This window comes from Phyllobates terribilis, unplaced genomic scaffold (assembly GCF_046119375.1).
Source record: "Phyllobates terribilis strain yellow unplaced genomic scaffold, ASM4611937v1 Scaffold_4__5_contigs__length_816908805, whole genome shotgun sequence".
NCBI classification, from domain to species: Eukaryota; Metazoa; Chordata; class Amphibia; order Anura; family Dendrobatidae; genus Phyllobates; species Phyllobates terribilis.
The window spans coordinates 410,688,044-410,706,391 of record NW_027362764.1 but is presented as its reverse complement, the minus strand read 5'-3'; the positions used below and the strand labels follow the sequence as shown (position 1 = coordinate 410,706,391).

The following is an 18,348-nucleotide window of genomic DNA, read 5'->3' as shown; positions in this document are numbered from 1 at the left end:
TGGAGTCAGTAAGCTCGGCAGTGAAGCTCTTACATCACAACTGCTTTATGGCTGTAATAGACTTGAAGGACGCATATTATCACGTCCCAATCCATCCGGAGTATCAGAAATATCTGAGAGTAGCCCTGTCTATTCAGGGGGAGCCGAGGCATTTTCAGTTTGCTGCCCTACCCTTTGGCCTCTCCATTGCCGCGAGAATATTTACGAAACTAATAGCAGAAGTGACAGCCTTTCTACGGATCAAGAACATAGTGATCGTGCCATATTTAGATGACTTCTTGATAATAGGGAAATCAGAAGTCCACTGCTCCAGTCAGCTCCTAGAAGTCACGGAAGTGTTGCATCAGCTGGGGTGGTTAGTGAATTTCCAAAAATCAAGACTAACCCCCTCCAGGACTCAGACCTTTCTGGGTCTAATCCTAGACTCTCATCGCCAAGCCTGCTTCCTCCCAGAGGACAAAATCTGCAGGCTGATTGCGTTAGTCTCGAAGGCCATTCAAGCTCCAGGGATGTCTCTGAGAGAGGCAATGTCCCTCCTGGGTTCTATGATGGCCTGTCTCCCAGCAGTAATGTGGGCTCAGGGGCATATGAGACGGCTTCAGTGGGAGGTCCTGTCAGCACAGAGGTCCTGCAACGGGCATTTAGAAGGAAGGCTCTCTCTCTCCCCAGAAGTAGTAGATTCCCTTTCGTGGTGGACAGTCAGGGGAAATCTGACTGCAGGCGTTCAGTGGTCCAGACCAGTAGATCGGATAATTACGACCGATGCAAGCAGTTCCGGATGGGGGGGGGTCATCTGGCAGAACTCTCAATACAGGGTCACTGGGCTTACCACGAGAGGGGGGCATCCTCAAACATAAAGGAGCTTTGGGCAGTAGAAAGATCCCTCAGGGGCTTCCTCCCTCACATCCAAGGTCACCATGTCCAGGTCAGGTCCGACAACCAGACAGCAGTAGCCTATGTGAATCACCAGGGGGGGGACAAGGCCACGCCCTCTGATGGTGGTGGCAGACAGGACCCTTCGTCTAGCAGAGCGAAACCTCCCATCCCTCAGCGCCCTTCACATAAAGGGGGTAGAAAATGTGAAAGCAGATTTTCTAAGCCGCCATACCCTAAGACAGGGGGAGTGGGGGTTAAACCCGGAGGTCTTCCACCAGATTGTCCAGTTATAGGGGCAGCCAGACATAGACCTATTCGCCACAAGGGCAAACAGGAAGGTGCAGAGATTTTGCTCCCTAAATAAGGCAGAGAATCCCCATGCCGTAGATGCCCTCCAGATTCCTTGGTGGTTCAGGAAGGCCTATGCCTTTCCACCATTAGTGGTGATTCCAGTAGTGGTGAGGAAGATCCGGGAGGAAGGTGCCAGGGTGATTCGGATAGCCCCATTTTGGCCCAAGAGGCCTTGGTTCTCTCTGCTTCGGCTAATGTCGGTGTCAGATCCCTGGATTCTACCAGAAAGGCCAGACCTTCTCATGCAGGGACCAGTATTCCATGCCCAGTCCAGGGGGTTCCATCTTTCGGCATGGAATTTGAGAGGTCACTATTGAGTAGCAAGGGGTTTTCACCAGGCTTAGTTTCTACTTTATTGGGGAGCAGGGTTTGGGGTAAATTCCTAGAGTTTATAGATGTCCCGTTATCGAGCAGACCTCCGATCAGAGGGATCCTGGAATTTCTACAAAAGGGGTGGGACCTGGGTCTAGCTACAGGGACTCTTAAGGTTCAGGTTTCAGCTTTGGGGGCACTCTAATTGTAATCTGGCTGGGAATACGTGGATCTCGAGGTTTATCAAGTCCTGTGCCAGAGCAGGACCGGTTAGGTCCATGGGAGTTCCTCCTTGGGACCTGAATTTAGTCTTGAACGCTCTTACCAGCGAACCGTTTGAACCCCTACACAAGGTCTCTCCAAAGATTCTCACCCTCAAGACCATCCTCCTAGTGGCCTTAACGTCAGCCCGTAGGGTGGGTGATCTGCAGGCCCTCTCGGTTAATCCTCCTACACACAAATCTTTGAGGATAGGGTCACCTCGCGGCCAGATCCAGCATACCTTCCCAAGGTGGTATCTAGATTTCACCGTAGTCAGGAGATTGTGCTACCCTCGTTCTGCAGCAATCCCAAGAACCCAGGGGAAGTCAGGTTCCATAGCCTAGATGTTAAGAGGTCCCTGCTACAGTACATTCACATGACTAGTCTGTGGAGGAAGGACTATTCCTTGTTTCTGGCCTTTCAAGGGAGTAGGAAAGGTCACGGGGTGTCCAAGGGTACCATCTCTAGGTGGCTTAGGGAGGCCATTTGCTTAGCCTATAAGACCACAGGGGTTCCAGCCCCGGACAATGTGAGGGCTCTTTCCACCAGAGCCGTCGCAACCTCCTGGGCAGAGAGGGCAGACGTCTCGATCAAGCAGATATGTAGGGCTGCTACTTGGTCTACACCATCCACCTTCTTTAAGCACTATAGGTTGGATCTGTCCTCTTCTGATCTCACCTTTGGGTGAAGGGTACTTCAGGCGGTGTTCCCTCCCTAGGGTGCTCATAAATTCTCAAAAATTCTCTCAAGGTGTGCTGTCATGGGGGAGGGGAAAACACCAAGGTTACTTACCAGTAGCCGGTTTTTCCTGAGCCCATGACAGCACCCGTAGGTTTCCCCCCCTATTTTTTCTATGTTTCTCACACCCTGGTGTGCACTGTTTTGGGTGGTGTGTATATGTATATTGTGGGTGTTGGTTATATGCCTAACCTGTTTAGGGAGGTCCTCTCAATGCTCTGTAAACAACTGAAGCGAGGGAGGAAAAATCGTCTACCGGTAAGTAACCTTGGTGTATTACCAGCGTTCTCAGTGACCAGCACATGTCTTTTCTCACAAGTACTTCATTCTAATGCACTCTGCATGTGCCATACAGAACAGATCTCTGTAAGACCCGCAGATGAAGGAGAATGAATGGAGGGGCAGTGAAGCATGTGCCCTTCTGCTGTGAAATTTAAATGTCTGTGGTCTTTGAAAGCAGCTAATGCTCCACTACCCCTCCCTTAACCCATTTATGACTTGGCGAGTTACGATTTTTTGTGTGTTCATTTTTCCTCCCCTCTTCAAACAAACCATAACTATTTGTACTTTAAAAAAAAAAAAAGTAAAATGCAATTCAGCCACTATTTTTTAGGTTTTGTTTTCACAGTGTTTATTATGTGATAAAAATGACAACATAATTCTCCAGGTAAATACTGATTTTTTTTTTTTTATTTAGGTTGTGAAAAAAAATGTGGTTTGTGTCACCATTTTCTCAGACCTGTAACGTATATGGAGGCTTGAGGGCGTGTTTCAGCATGGCGAGCTGATTATTTTATTGCGGACATTTTGCAGTACCAAGCTTAGATTACTTTCGCATTACATTTTTTTTTTGAAGAGGAGCAATGACTAGAAATGGCATTTCTGATTTTTTTTTGGTTTATTTTTAATCTGGTATAAGGTGAAATGATTTAAGTTTTTAAAAAATTTTTATTCCATTTATCACTTGTACTGTACTTAATTGTTAATATAACCTGTATAGATTATATGGTCCTGATTCATCAAAGCTTTTACACCAGTATTCTGGCATAAAAAGCTTTGAAAAGTTGCAAAATTTTGGCTGCGCTAAAATCTTGCGACTTTTGACACCCATTGGCACTCAAGTGATGCGATCGCAGGGCAACAATGGGTTGCTATGACATATGGTGGTCTGTTGAAGACCTCCGTGCCTGTTATTAGATAGCTCCATTGAAACCAAGCCCGTGGCCAGGCTTCAAAGCAAACTGTCATTTGTACTAAATGCAGAAATACTGTGGTATTAGTGTACATAGTATAAGCGATCACACAATTGCAGGTTCAAGTCCCCATGGGGGGGGACGACGACTAATAAATATAGTGAAAAGAATAAAAAAAAAAAAAGTTTTAAAAAATCTGGAAAAAAAAACACATAAGAGCGTTCAAATTAAGCCATTTTTCCCCCATTAAACATGAAGAAATTAAAAGAAATAAAAAATACATATATACGGTACCACTGTGTCCAGAAAAGTCCAATCTATCAAAATATAAAAGTGATTAAATCGATCGATAAACACCGTAAACAGAAAAAAAAAATGGCAAGATTGCATTATTTTGGTCACGGCAATACCTCAAAAAATATTCTAAGACCGCGATCACAATAGCTTCTATGTTTTTATGTGATGAGCTATAGTTCTTGTTAGTACCATAGAGCAGTTTTTTGGATGGCACACTGAGCAAAAAAAAAGAACAGTTTTGGTGTTTTGATAATTTTTTTCTTTATAGCATTTACCTTATGGGTTTAATAATATTTTAATACATCGGACTTTAAGAAACAGCAATGCAAAACATTCTTTTCTTTTTAATTTATTTTTGTTTTGGGAAGAGAGACTGGAGTGACTGTAAAAATATATAAAAAAAAATTAAAAATCTTAAATTTTTAAAACTACTTTTTTTCAAATAACTTATTACTTAGGGGACTTGAACCTGAGATTGTTTCATCACTTGCAGAATATACAGAGAGCGATGAAAAAAAGAGTGATCAGAGGTAGTCGGCACCCACAAGCTTAAATGTGCACTTAACATTATACATGTACAATGGATAAAAAGTCTGCACATTGCTGTTAAAATGCCAGGATTTTGTCATGTAAAAAATGATGCCAAGAATAATCATTTCAGAATTTTTGACATTTTGTAAAGGGAATCTGTCAGCAGTTTGTTACCATGCAGTCTGAGAGCAGCATGAAGTAGGAGTGGTGACCCCGATTACAGAGATGTGTCATTTACTAGGCTGTGTTTCTGTCTCAATACAATCAGTGATTTATCAGCAAGAGATTATCATTATCCAACTATCTCACCTTCGCTCCCACCACCGATTAGCAGCTCTCTGTCAATATACAATGTAGACAGAAAGTGGACACTCCGTAACATGGGTATGACTCAAAATTTGCAGCAGAAAACCGATTCTGTGAAATGAAACAATGCTGGAATCAGGGTCTCTGTCCCTATCTCATGCTGCTGTCAGATTACATAGCAAAAACCTGTTGACAGATTCCTTTTAATGTCACCGACAATCTGTACAACTGAAATCACTTTGAGGGAGAAAATAAAAACTAAAATAATGTGGTTGCATAAGTGTGAACACCCTCTTATAATTGGGAATGTGGTTGCGTCAGAATTACCCAATCACATTTTATATTGAGTTAAATAGTAGTCAGTGGACAGCTGCCATCATCTGTATGATTTTTATTTACATGACTAAAAACCTGGCATTTTAACAGTGGTCTGTAGACTTTTTATATCCACTGTAAAAGTAACCTGTAATTTATTACATAATTTTTTCTTATATTCCATATATGTAGTCATATATTACAGTTTGGGTACACATCCAGGCTCACAAGGGAAGGATTTACATTTGCATAGCCACAAGATAACAGAACAGCAGAACCCCCCCCCCCCCCAAATGACCCCAATTTTGGAAATTACATCAGTCAGCGAATTCATCTACTGGTGTAGTGATCCTTCGGGCTTTTTCAAGACATTAGTGCCCAATGGATGTTGTAGAGTGAGTCCAAGTGCCAATATGGCATTTTAGCGCCCAGCTTGTGCTCCTGGAGATATCCAACCCATCAATTGTTAAGGGAGTTTATCCGCTACAACTGTTTTATATATGTGGATGCTAACTGCAGTTTGGGCACCCTGCAGGGTTTAGAAGAGAATGGAGGCATTTATAGGTTGCTTTATAGGTTTTTGGGATCCATGTTGCTTTTTTCAAAGCCTCTGATCTACTGGAAACCCCTATATTTTCCATTGACAGAAGTTACATCTGAGAGGATATTGTTTATTGCAGGTTGAGCAGAAGTTTGATGAGACAATTTTATTCACAGGATCAGAAGGTGTGAAAGAAGGGGGCCCCTTTCTCTCATAACTATCTATATGTGCAGCTACTATTAACATCTCGAGGGTTAGCAGAAGGGATCAGTGCCGACACAGACTCTGGTTGTTGCAGCATAAACTTTACTGTCATAAGCTTGACAGTGATAATGCAGGACACAGATCCTATTCCCGCACAATTACCATGGTACTTCTTCCTAAACATGATGTACAGGGAAAGGGGTTAGAATTTATGAGCTATTCAAGGAACGGTCCTCATATGCTTCTTCAGAATGGAGTGATGGAGCTCCATTCATTCTATGTAGTATTGCCTGTTCAATAGAGAATGAAAGCTTATTCCCAAAACTGATGTCTGGGAATGAAAAAATTAGTGGGCATATTAGTTTTCAATATACCATGATATAGGGGTCTACCAAACGCTCCAACAACGGAATAGACATGAACTCTAGCATGAATGTTAAAGAACTCCAAGAATGTTAAAGAAGCACTCACAACACAGTTTTATCCTCTTAACATATTGCAGTCATCATATTATATATCACTGTGACTTACAATTGCTCATTTTACCTTTCTATCCAGCTAATGGATCTCTTTTCTCATCTCTAAGTAGAAACAGGAAGTCTCTTGTCCCTGCATTTATCATTCCCCTCTTCAACTCCTGCCAATGACTTTTGCAGTGACTTATGACTCATGCAGAGAAAATTGACTACCTGTTTCAAGAGCTTAGAAAAATTCAGCAAGTCCGTTTTTAATCAAGTGAGGTCATAGAAGTACTGGAAAACAGACGAATTAGCTGGGCAGTAAGGCAAAGTGATTGCAATATATTAAGAGGATAAAAATTTTGATGGGAGGAGTGCTTCTTTAAAGTGGAGGCTGTGAGGTATCCGGGTAATCTGAAGGAGCATTCGGCCTACAGTATCCCACATGTGTGGCTAACGTAGGCTCACAGAAAGAAAAGAATAGCCTTGCATACTTGAGGATGGAGATTTTAAGCTTCTATGGCTGATAGGAGGTACAGTAACTGATTCCCATGTCAAAAAACTGAAGACAGGAGCATAATGAGCAGATAAAGTTACTGCATATAAAGGTTCCCACTCAGGGTCAGGTTTTCAGTTTTTGTTAGTGATCAGATAACTAGCAATACTTCTGCATGACACGGAGCACATCGAATCGCAGGAGGTGATTTCTAAATCTTTATAAGTCATCCTCTCCATAAATGGCAACTTCTGCGGCTGCTGGCGACCATCACAAACAAGTCTTGGAAGGCCGAATTGGCTCGTTTTTGAATATACACTGCTCAAAAAAATAAAGGGAACACTCAAATAACACATCCTAGATCTGAATGAATGAAATATTCTCATTGAATACTTTGTTCTGTACAAAGTTGAATGTGCGGACAACAAAATCACACAAAAATCATCAATGGAAATCAAATTTATTAACCAATGGAGGCCTGGATTTGGAGTCACCCCCAAAATTAAAGTGGAAAAACACACTACAGGCTGATCCAACTTTGATGTAATGTCCTTAAAACAAGTCAAAATGAGGCTCAGTATTGTGTGTGGCCTCCACGTTCCTGTATGACCTCCCTACAACGCCTGGGCATGCTCCTGATGAGGTTGCGGATGGTCTCCTGTGGGATCTCCTCCCAGACCTGGACTAAAGCATCCGCCAACCCCTGGACAGTCTGTGGTGCAACGTGACGTTGGTGGATGGAGCGAGACATGATGTCCCAGATGTGCTCAATCGGATTCAGGTCAGGGGAACGGGCGGGCCAGTCCATAGCTTCAATGCCTTCATCTTGCAGGAACTGCTGACACACTGCAGCCACATGAGGTCTGGCATTGTCCTGCATTAGGAGGAACCCAGGGCCAACAGCACCAGCATATGGTCTCACAAGGGGTCTGAGGATCTCATCTCGGTACCCAATGGCAGTCAGGCTACCTCAAAGTGAGCACATGGAAGGCTGTGCGGCCCTCCAAAGAAATGCCACCACACACCATTACTGACCCACTGCCAAACCGGTCATGCTGAAGGATGTTGTTGCAGGCAGCAGATCGCTCTCCACGGCGTCTCCAGACTCTGTCACGTCTGTCACATGTGCTCAGTGTGAACCAGCTTTCATCAGTGAAGAGCACTGGGCGCCAGTGGCGACTTTGCCAATCCTGGTGTTCTGTGGCAAATGCCAAGCGTCCTGCACGGTGTTGGGCTGTGAGCACAACCCCCATCTGTGGATGTCGGGCTCTCATACCACCCTCATGGAGTCTGTTTCTAACCATTTGTGCAGACACATGCACATTTGTGGCCAGCTGGAAGTCATTTTGCAGGGCTCTGGCAGTGCTCCTCCCGTTCATCCTTGCACAAAGGCAGAGGTAGCGGTTCTGCTGCTGGGTTGTTGCCCTCCTAAGGCCGCCTCCATATCTCCTTGTGTACTGGCCTGTCTACTGGTAGCGCCTCCAGCCTCTGGACACTATGCTGACAGACACAGCAAACCTTCTTGCCACAGCTCGCATTGATGTGCCATCCGGGATGAGCTGCCCTACCTGAGCAACTTCTGTGGGTTGTAGAGTCCGTCTCATGCTACCACGAGTGTGAAAGCACAACCAACATTCAAAAGTGACTAAAACATCAGCCAGAAAGCATTGGTACCGAGATGTGGTCTGTGGTCCCCACCTGCAGAACCACTACTTTATTGAGGGTGTCTTGATAATTGCCAATAATTTTCATCTATTGTCTATTCCATTTGCACAACAGCATGTGAAATTGATTGTCAATCAGTGTTGCTTCCTAAGTGGACAGTTTGATTTCACAGAAGTTTGATTTACTTGAGTTATATTCTGTTGTTTAAGTGTTCCCTTTATTTTTTTGAGCAGTGTATATGGGGTCTACACTAAGAATTTTACACTGCATAAAACGGACACTTATGAAGAAGCTTGGGATGTAACATAATCTATAAGACGACAATACATTTAACACACCAAAGAAGCACAGGATGTGATCTTATAATCTAGTTAACTGTAAATGCAATAAAACGCTTGTGTGCACTTGACTCACTGCACTGTCTGCCTAATGCCCATCGATCGGTATTAAAAGATGCATCATCAAGCTGAATACTTCATCTTTTTGGAGGAATTTTAAATAAATATTTAATTTGCTACAAGTAGTGATGTCACAATACAAGTGCAAAAAGCAACACCAGAGAAGTCTCATCATAAATGAATAGCAATATTACTGGCTTTGACTTTACGACAATATAAATTGCTACATTTTACAGCATAGCACTTGTGAGAATACGGCACTATCAAGACACAGCAACCAGATAAGAAATATAGCGAGATCAGAGTCATTAAACCAGACAAACCTAGTAATTTAAAGAGGACCAGTCACCAAGTCAAAAGTAGCCAGTTTTTGCTCTTTATTCCCATTGGTCCCCTGAGTATTTTTAGGACTAGAAGACTTTTTTTTAGTAAGAGAAAAACTCTTACTAAAAAAAGGTGTGTGTTTTATAGTCCAGAGACCGCTTCCTGTGATGAAGGAGAACGCAGACACAATGTCCTTCCCAATCACAGAGAGAACTGCTCTCCCTCCTCCTGCCCTACACTGATCTATGTGATCGATGCAGATCAGAAGAGGAAGCCAACGGGACCTACATGGAGGCCTTCCACCCGACTAGCTCCAGGACCTTTCAGATAAAGTGATTAGTCACAAGCCTGAAAGGAACTGTGTGTGTGTAAATGTGCATGTAGCAAAGCTGCTTGTTTAGCTATATGTGCATATGTAACAGTGCTGTGTGTGTCTATACGTGCATATGTAACAGAGCTGTGTGTGTCAATATGTGCATATGTAGCAGAGCTGTGTGTGTCTATACGTGCATATGTAGCAGAGCTGTATGTGTCTATATGTGCATATGTAGCAGAGCTGTGTGTGTCTATACGTGCATATGTAGCAGAGCTGTAGGTGTCTATATGTGCATATGTAGCAGAGCTGTGTGTGTCTATATTTGCATGTAGCAGAGCTGTGTCTCTATGTATATGGGTATATGTAGCAGAGCTGTCTGTGTATAATACACACTGCAGAGAAAAACTAACATTAGATCTGTTACATCCCTATCCCACTCTAGTGCATTTAAATTAGTGATAATGACCCCTCCTGATAACAAGACCAGGTCAGGGAAGCTTTAACTCCTTCACCCCCAGCCAATTTTCACCTTCGTAACCAGGACAATTTTTTAAAATTTTAACCACTATCACTTTATGAGGTAATAATTCTGGAACGCTTCAACAGATTCCACTGATTCTTAGAATGTGTTTTGTGACATGTTGTACTTTTAGTGATAAATGTCAGTCGATATCACTTGCATTTATTTATGAAAATATCGAAAATGTAACAAAAATAATTAGAAAATTTTGAAATTTTCAAACTTTTAATTTTTATGCCCTAAATCCAGAGAGATGTGTCACACAAAATAGTTCATAAATAATATTTCCCACAGGTCTATTTTACATCAGGATAATTTTTGAAGCATATTTTTTTTGTTAGGAACTTAGAAGGGTTAAAAGTTAATCAGCAATTTCTCATTTTTCCAACAAAATTTACAAAACCAAATTTTTTTAGGGACCACATCACATTTGAAGTGACTTTGGGGGTCCTACATGACAGAAAATACCCAAAGGTGTCAACATTCTACAAACTGCACCCCTCACGGTGCTCAAAACCCCATTCAAGAAGTTTATTAACCCATTCTTTCTGTTTCTTGAAGTTAAAACACTGAAATTTATTTAAAAAACAAAAAATAGTTTGCCAATCAATAACACACACACACACACAAATTCGAATTTTAGAAAACTTCACTTTGAATAAATATTGAAATACCTCTGTTTGGTCACTTCTTTTCCAAGGAGCAAAGATTCTGGTAGTTTGGTCTGCACCTACTGTTATTATAAATTCTCCATCGGGATCCCATCTGAGTCCCTGAACACTGTTGAAATGTCCAGAGATGACAACCATAGGAATCCACTCTTCCTAAAAAGTATTCAGAAAACAGATGCATATTAATGGAACATACATTTAAAGAAGTAAATAGGAGGAATAATGCTCAGAGTGTAGTTCAATAAAAAGGATTGTGCAACTTGGGGCCAATATTTTTTTCTTACTTAAATCAATGTATTTTTAGCTAAAAATCACTTTCATATTTGGATTTTAATAAAAATATTGCACCCTTTGCCCTCGTGTTGCACACTCTGTTAGTGGCCTGACAGTACAATGGTAGTATTTGTAACTCTGTGATCTGTCTGTCTTTTTTAGCATCTCTCAGCTGATTTATGATCACAGACCACATCGAAATTAAATGTGTGGGAAAACTAAGAGCCTGGAAAAGCAAGTCAGTGCAACATTTTTAATGAAACATGATTTCAAAAATATATTTTAGACCCAAATACATGTATTTAACCCCTTTGCAACCCTGGAATTTTCCATTTTTAGCATTTTCGTTTTTTGCCCCCCTTGTTCCCAGAGCCATAGCGATTTTTATTTTTTGGTCAATATGGCCGTGTGAGGGCTTATTTTTTGCGGGACGAGTTGTACTTGTAAATGCCATTATTAGTTTTACCATATCTTGTATGAGAAAACGGGGAAAAAAATTCCAAGTGCAATGAAATTGCAAAAAAAAGTGCAATACCACAGTTTTTTTTTTTTTTTTTTACCACGTTCACTGAATGCTAAAACTGACCAGCCATTATTATTCTCCAGGTCATTACCAGTTCGTAGACACCAAACATGTATAGGTTCTTTTTTATTTAAGTGGTGAAAAAAAAATTCCAAAATTAGCTAATAAAAAAAAAAAAAAAAAAAAAAAAGGCGTTATTTTCCAAGACCCGTAGCTTCTCCATTTTTCGGGATCTGGGGCCGGGTGGTCCTGTGCTATGAGCGCCGCCCACTAGGTGGCGCTCATAGCGATCAGCTCATGACAACCACTGGAGTCTGCTGCAGACCCAGGGTTGTCATGCCCATGCATCGGTGACCCGCGATCACGTGACGGGGTCACCGATGGGCAGGGTAAGTGACGAGCTTCCGGCGCGGCGATGTTAAATGCCGCTGTCAGAGATTGACAGCGGCATTTAACATGTTAACAGCCACAGGTGGATCGCGATTCCACCAGCGGCTGTTGCGTGCACATGTCAGCTGTAAGAATCAGCTGACATGTGCCCGGTTCAGTGCGGGCTCAGTGCCGGAGCCCTCACTAAACTGGGGGTTACAGCCTGTTGCATACTAATACGGCACAGGCTTTAAAGGGGTTAAGTGAAAATAAATAAATAATTTATCCCCAGACAGGGAAAACCCCTTTAACTGTAACTACAGTGGTGTGAAAAAGTGTTTGTCCCCTTCCTGATTTCTTATTCTTTTGCATATTTGCAAACTTAAATATTCGACAAAGATAACACAAATTGCAGTTTTTAAATGAAGGTCTTTATTATTAAGGGAAAAAGAAATCCAAACCTATAGGACCCTGTGTGAAAAAGTGATCACCACTACCACCCCCCCGCCCTTAAAACATAAATTACCTGTGGTTTATCACATCTTTGGGAAGCTGAGATCAATTTCCCCAGTCACACATGTTCTCAATCAAGAAATCACTTAGATAGGACCTGCCTGACAAAGTGAAGTAGACCAAAAGATCCTCAAAAGCTAAACATCATGCTGCAATCCAAAGAAATTCAGGGACAAATTACAATTAAAGTAAATGAGATCTATCAGTCTGGAAAAGGTTATAGAGCCATTTCTAAAGTTTTGAGACTCCAGCAAACCATAGTTATCCACAAATGGCAAAAACATGGAACAGCGGTGAACTTTCCCAAGAGTTGCCGGCCGACCAAAATTACCCCAAGAGCACAGCGACAACTCATCCAAGAGATCACAAAAGACCCCAAGACAATATCTAAATAATTGCAGGCCTCATTTACCTCAGTTAAGGTCAGTGTTCATGACTCCACCATAAGAAAGAGACTGTGCAAAAATGGCATGCATAGCAGAGTTCCAAGACGAAAACCATTGCTGAGCAAAAAGAACAAAGGCTTGCTTCAGTTTTGCCAGAAAACATCTTGATAATCACCAAGACTTTTAGAAGAATATTCTGTGGACTAACAAGACAAAAGTTGAACTTTTTGGAAGGTGTACAGTACAGACCAAAAGTTTGGACACACCTTCTCATTTAAAGAGATTTCTGTATTTTCATGAGTATGAAAATTGTACATTCACACTGAAGGCATCAAAACTATGAATTAACACATGTGGAATTACAGTGCTGGCCAAAAGTATTGGCACCCCTGCAATTCTGTCAGATAATACTCAGTTTCTTCCTGAAAATGATTGCAATCACAAATTCTTAGGTATTATTCTCTTCATTTACTTTGCTTGCAAGGAAAAAACAAAAGAGAATGAAGCAAAAATCAAATCATTGATCCATTTCACACAAAACTCCAAAAAAGGGCCGGACAAAAAGTATTGGCACTCTCAGCCTAATACTTGGTTGCACAACCTTTAGCCAAAATAACTGCGAACAACCGCTTCCGGTAACCATCAATGAGTTTCTTACAATGCTCTGCTGGAATTGTAGACCATTCTTCTTTGGCAAACTGCTCCAGGTCCCTGATATTTGAAGGGTGCCTTCTCCAAACTGCAAATTTTGAGATCTCTCCACAGGTGTTCTATGGGATTCAGGTCTGGACTCACTGCTGGCCATCTTAGAATTCTCCAGTGCTTTCTCTAAAACCATTTTATAGTGCTTTTGGAAGTGTGTTTTGGGTCATTGTCCTGCAGGAAGACCCATGACCTCTGAGGGAGACCCAGCTTTCTCACACTGGGCCCTACATTATGCTGCAAAATTTGTTGGTAGTCTTCAGACTTCATAATGCCATGCACAAGGTCAAGCAGTCCAGTGCCAGAGGCAACAAAGCAACCCCAAAACATCAGGGAACCTCCGCCATGTTTGACTGTAGGGACCTTGTTCTTTTCTTTGAATGCCTTTTTTTTTCCTGTACACTCTATGTTGATGCTTTTTCCCAAAAAGCTCTACTTTTGTCTCATCTGACCAGAGAACATTCTTCCAAAACGTTTTAGGCTCTCTCAGGTAAGTTTTGGCTAACTCCAGCCTGGCTTTTTTATGTCTGTCTCGGGGTAAGAAGTGGGGTCTTCCTGGGTATCCTACCATACAGTCCCTTTTCATTCAGACGCCGATGGATAGTACGGGTTGACACTGTTGTACCCTCGGACTGCAGGGCAGCTTGAACTTGTTTGGATGTTAATCAAGGTTCTTTATCCACCATCCGCACAATCTTGCGTTGAAATCTCTCGTCAATTTTTTTTTTCCGTCCACATCTAGGGAGGTTAGCCACAGTGCCATGGGCTTTATACTTCTTGATGACACTGCGCACGGAAGACACAGATTGCTCATGCTTCCTCACAATTTGGTTTCTCAAGTCCTCAGACAGTGCTTTGGTCTTCTTTCTTTTCTCCATGCGCAATGTGGTACACACAAGGACACAGGACAGAGGTTGAGTCAACTTTAATCCATGTTAACTGGCTGCAAGTGTGATTTAGTTATTGCCAACACCTGTTAGGTGCCACAGGTAAGTTACAGGTGCTGTTAATTACACGAATTAGAGAAGCATCACATGATTTTTCAAACGGTGCCAATACTTTTGTCCACCCCCTTTTTTAGGTTTGGTGTGGAATTATGTCCAATTTGGCTTTAGGACAATTCTTTTTGTGTTTTTTTCATTGAAGACAAATTAAATGAAGAGAATAATACCAAAGAATTTGTGATAGCAATCATTTTCAGGAAGAAACTGAGTATTATCTAACAGAATTGCAGGGGTGCCAATACTTTTGGCCAGCACTGTATATACTTAACAAAAAAAGTGTGAAACAACTGAAAATATGTCTTATATTCTAGGTTCTTCAAAGTAGCCACCTTTTGCTTTGATGACTGCTTTGCACACTCTTGGCATTCTCTTGATGAGCTTCAAGAGGTAGTCACCGGAAATGGTCTTCCAACAATCTTGAAGGAGTTCCCAGAGATGCCTAGTCAAAGTCCTGACCTTAATCCAATTGAGATGCTGTGACAAGACCTTAAAAAGGCGGTTCATGCCCGGAAACCCTCCAATGTGGCTGAATTACAACAATTTTGCAAAGATGAGTGGGCAAAAATTCCTCCAGAGATTTGTAAAAGGCTCATTGCCAGTTATTGCAAACGCTTGATTGCAGTTGTTGCTGCTAAGAGTGGCCCAACCAGTTATTAGTTTTAGGGGGTAATCACTTTATCACACAGGACCCTGTAGGTTTAGATTTTTTTCCCTTAATAATAAAGACCTTCATTTAAAAACTGCATTTTGTGTTTATTTGTGTTATCTTTGTCTAGTATTTAAATTAGTTTTGTGATCTATAACATTTAAGTGTGACAAAGATGCAAAAGAATAAGAAATCAGGAAAGTGATTCACGTATATATAAATAATGCTCAAATAAGAGGGTGGTGGCCTACTCTTGCACAGGGGCCCATCGGAGGATTTTTCTGTTCTCCTGTGGGCCAGTCCAAGCCTGCCTGTGTGAAATGTCCGAGTACTGCCAGATTTTTCTCTCAGACAACTCATGAACCCATTTAGTTACATGGATCAACTAACTCAGAGTAAGTCCTGTTCGCATTGATTTGGAGGATCAGAATAGGATGTACTCAGTGGGTCTGTGTGCTCTCGGATAATAAAAAAAAAAAAAAAAAAAAAAATCAGGCAGCACACCAACACTTAACACGGATGTGTGAATGCTTTAAATCCTCCATAAAGATTAAACTAATGTTAGTCGAACCCACCAATATGGACAGTTTCGGCTGACTATCTAATGTGTATGGGGGCACCGGCCAACTGATTGTCAGAGAAGATGTCGATCGCGCATGTCCGATTTTGGGCTGCATTGTTCTTCTGGAGACACATCGGCCGGCAGCTTTCTCATAGAGAACAGAGAAGCGCTTGGCCGAACGAGCGCTCCTGTGTATGGGAGAGTCGGATGTCACTCATCCGACAGCCATCTAATGTGTATTGCCGGCTTTAGACAGACAGCTTCTAACATCTACACAAGAAAAATTAAGTACACACAGAGTAAGCACCTTTGGGCTCTACAATTACACAGGAAGGTAATATATTGTCAGTATTAACATCTCAGCCTACTCTAGAGCAAATTATATTGTAATCAGCTTAAAGTGATCTGCAATTTAACAAGCTCTCCCTTCAGGAATGCAATTTTTAGCTTTTAACTTTATCATGGACAAACAGCACGCTGAAAGGTGCAGGGCATAGAAAATGAAAAGAGCTGAAGCAGTGCTGTGCTGTATATCAGCACCATGTCGCTCTGACAGCAGGCAGCTCAGACATTTTATAAATAAAATAAAGAAGTGCCAGTTGGACTTCTGCTGCAATCAGCTCTAATGTGCTGCAATGCTGATTGCCATCTGCCCTGCACTGATTAGCATTGCATTACCACAAAAGGAAGATCATCTTAGCGGACAAGAGATCACTTGTAGGGAGTGGAGGCTGAAATCTCCCTTTGTCTTACAGTTTTAATGACTAATTTGAAGCTCTTTGGTAGTCATTTTGTACGCTTCTAACTTTATGACTCATTTGCACAAATATTAACCAGTAGACATACAGAATAACCCTAAGGTAGAGAACACGTGTTGATTCCAGTGTTGTTGTTGAAGCCCTCATGCACATTAGGTGAAAACTGATCGTTCGTCAATGGCCCCAAACACACCAACTTTTTTTTTTTTTTTTAACGAGTATGAACGGTTATCAGTTGGTCGTTGGTCAAAAGGAACGTTTCACCAAACTAGTTGATGATCGTTCTGATCTAAATTGGCCATTTCATACAACTCTGATCTAATTATATGGGCTTCCATAGGCTATGTTCCCACGATGAGTATTGGGTGAGTTTTGAGGTTGCACTGCGTTTGTTTGCTCATTTTTTATGCTGTGGTTTTTGTCTCCTTTTGGTAGATCACGTTTTAGATAAAGTTGCTTTGTTTTTGATACTTCCTGGGCTTTCATGAAACTATATTGATACAGTGCCTTGTGAAAGTATTTGGCCCCCTTGAACTTTTCTACCTTTTGCCACATTTCTGGCTACAAACATAAAGATATAAAATTCGAATTTTTTGGGTAAGAATCAACAAGTGGGACACAATCGTGAAGTGGAACGAAATTTATTGGATATTTTAAACTTTAAAAAAAAAATAAAAACTGAAAAGTGGGGCGTGCAATATTATTCGGCCCCTTTACTTTCAGTGCAGCAAACTCACTCCAGAAGTTCAGTGAGGATCTCTGAATAATCCAATGTTGTCCTAAATGACTGGTAATGATAAATAGAGTCCACCTGTGTGTAATCAAGTCTCCGTATAAATGCACATGCTCTGTGATAGTCTCAGGGTTCTGTTTCAAGTGCAGAGAGCATCATGAAGACCAAGGAACACACCAGGCAGGTCCGAGATACTGTTGTGGCGAAGTTTAAAGCCGGATTTGGATACAAAAAAGTTTTAAACATCTCAAGGAGCACTGTGCAAGCGATCATATTGAAATGGAAGGAGTATCAGACCACTGCAAATCTACCAAGACCCGGCAGTCCCTCTAAACTTTCATCTCGAACAAGGAGAAGACTGATCAGAGATGCAGCCAAAAGGCCCATGATCACTGTGGATGAACTGCAGAGATCTACAGCTGAGGTGGAAGAGTCAGTCCATAGGACAACAATCAGTCTTACACTGCACAAATCTGGCCTTTATGGAAGAGTGGCAAGAAGAAAGCCATTTCTCAAAGATATCCATAAAAAGTCTCATTTGAAGTTTGCCACAAGCCACCTGGGAGACACACCAAACATGTGTAATAAGGTGCTCTGGTCAGATGAAACCAAAAATCGAACTTTTTGGCCACAATGCAAAACAATATGTTTGGCGTAAAAGCAACACAGCTCATCACCCTCAAAACACCATCCCCACTGTCAAACATGGTGGTGGCAGCAGCATGGTTTGTGCCTGCTTTTCTTCAGCAGGGACAGGGAAGATGGTTAAAATTGATGGGAAAATGGATGGAGCCAAATACAGGACCATTCTGGAAGAAAACCTGTCTGCAAAAGACCTGAGACTGGGGCGGAGATTTATTTTCCAACAAGACAATGATCCCAAACATAAAGCAAAATCTACAATGGAATGGTTCAAAAATAAATGTATCCAGGTGTTAGAATGGCCAAGTCAAAGTCCAGACCTGAATCCAATCGAGAATCTGTGGAAAGAGCTGAAAACTGCTGTTCACAAACGCCCTTCATCCAACCTCAATGAGCTCGAGCTGTTTTGCAAGGAAGAATGGGCAAGAATTTCAGCCTCTCGATGTGCAAAACTAACAGAGACA

The 18,348-nt window shown here is 41.8% G+C and overlaps 1 protein-coding gene across 3 annotated transcripts in view; it reads right to left on the bottom strand.

Annotated features, from left to right (window-relative positions):
- The window catches only part of ELP2 (elongator acetyltransferase complex subunit 2), a 102,578-nt gene that overhangs the window by 31,623 nt on the left and 52,607 nt on the right, over nt 1-18,348 (bottom strand). For all 3 annotated transcript variants that reach the window (XM_073678611.1, XM_073678609.1, XM_073678610.1), the window contains one exon: nt 10,777-10,926. In XM_073678611.1, the coding sequence (XP_073534712.1) occupies nt 10,777-10,926 (150 nt within the window). The remainder of the gene's footprint in view (nt 1-10,776; nt 10,927-18,348) is intronic.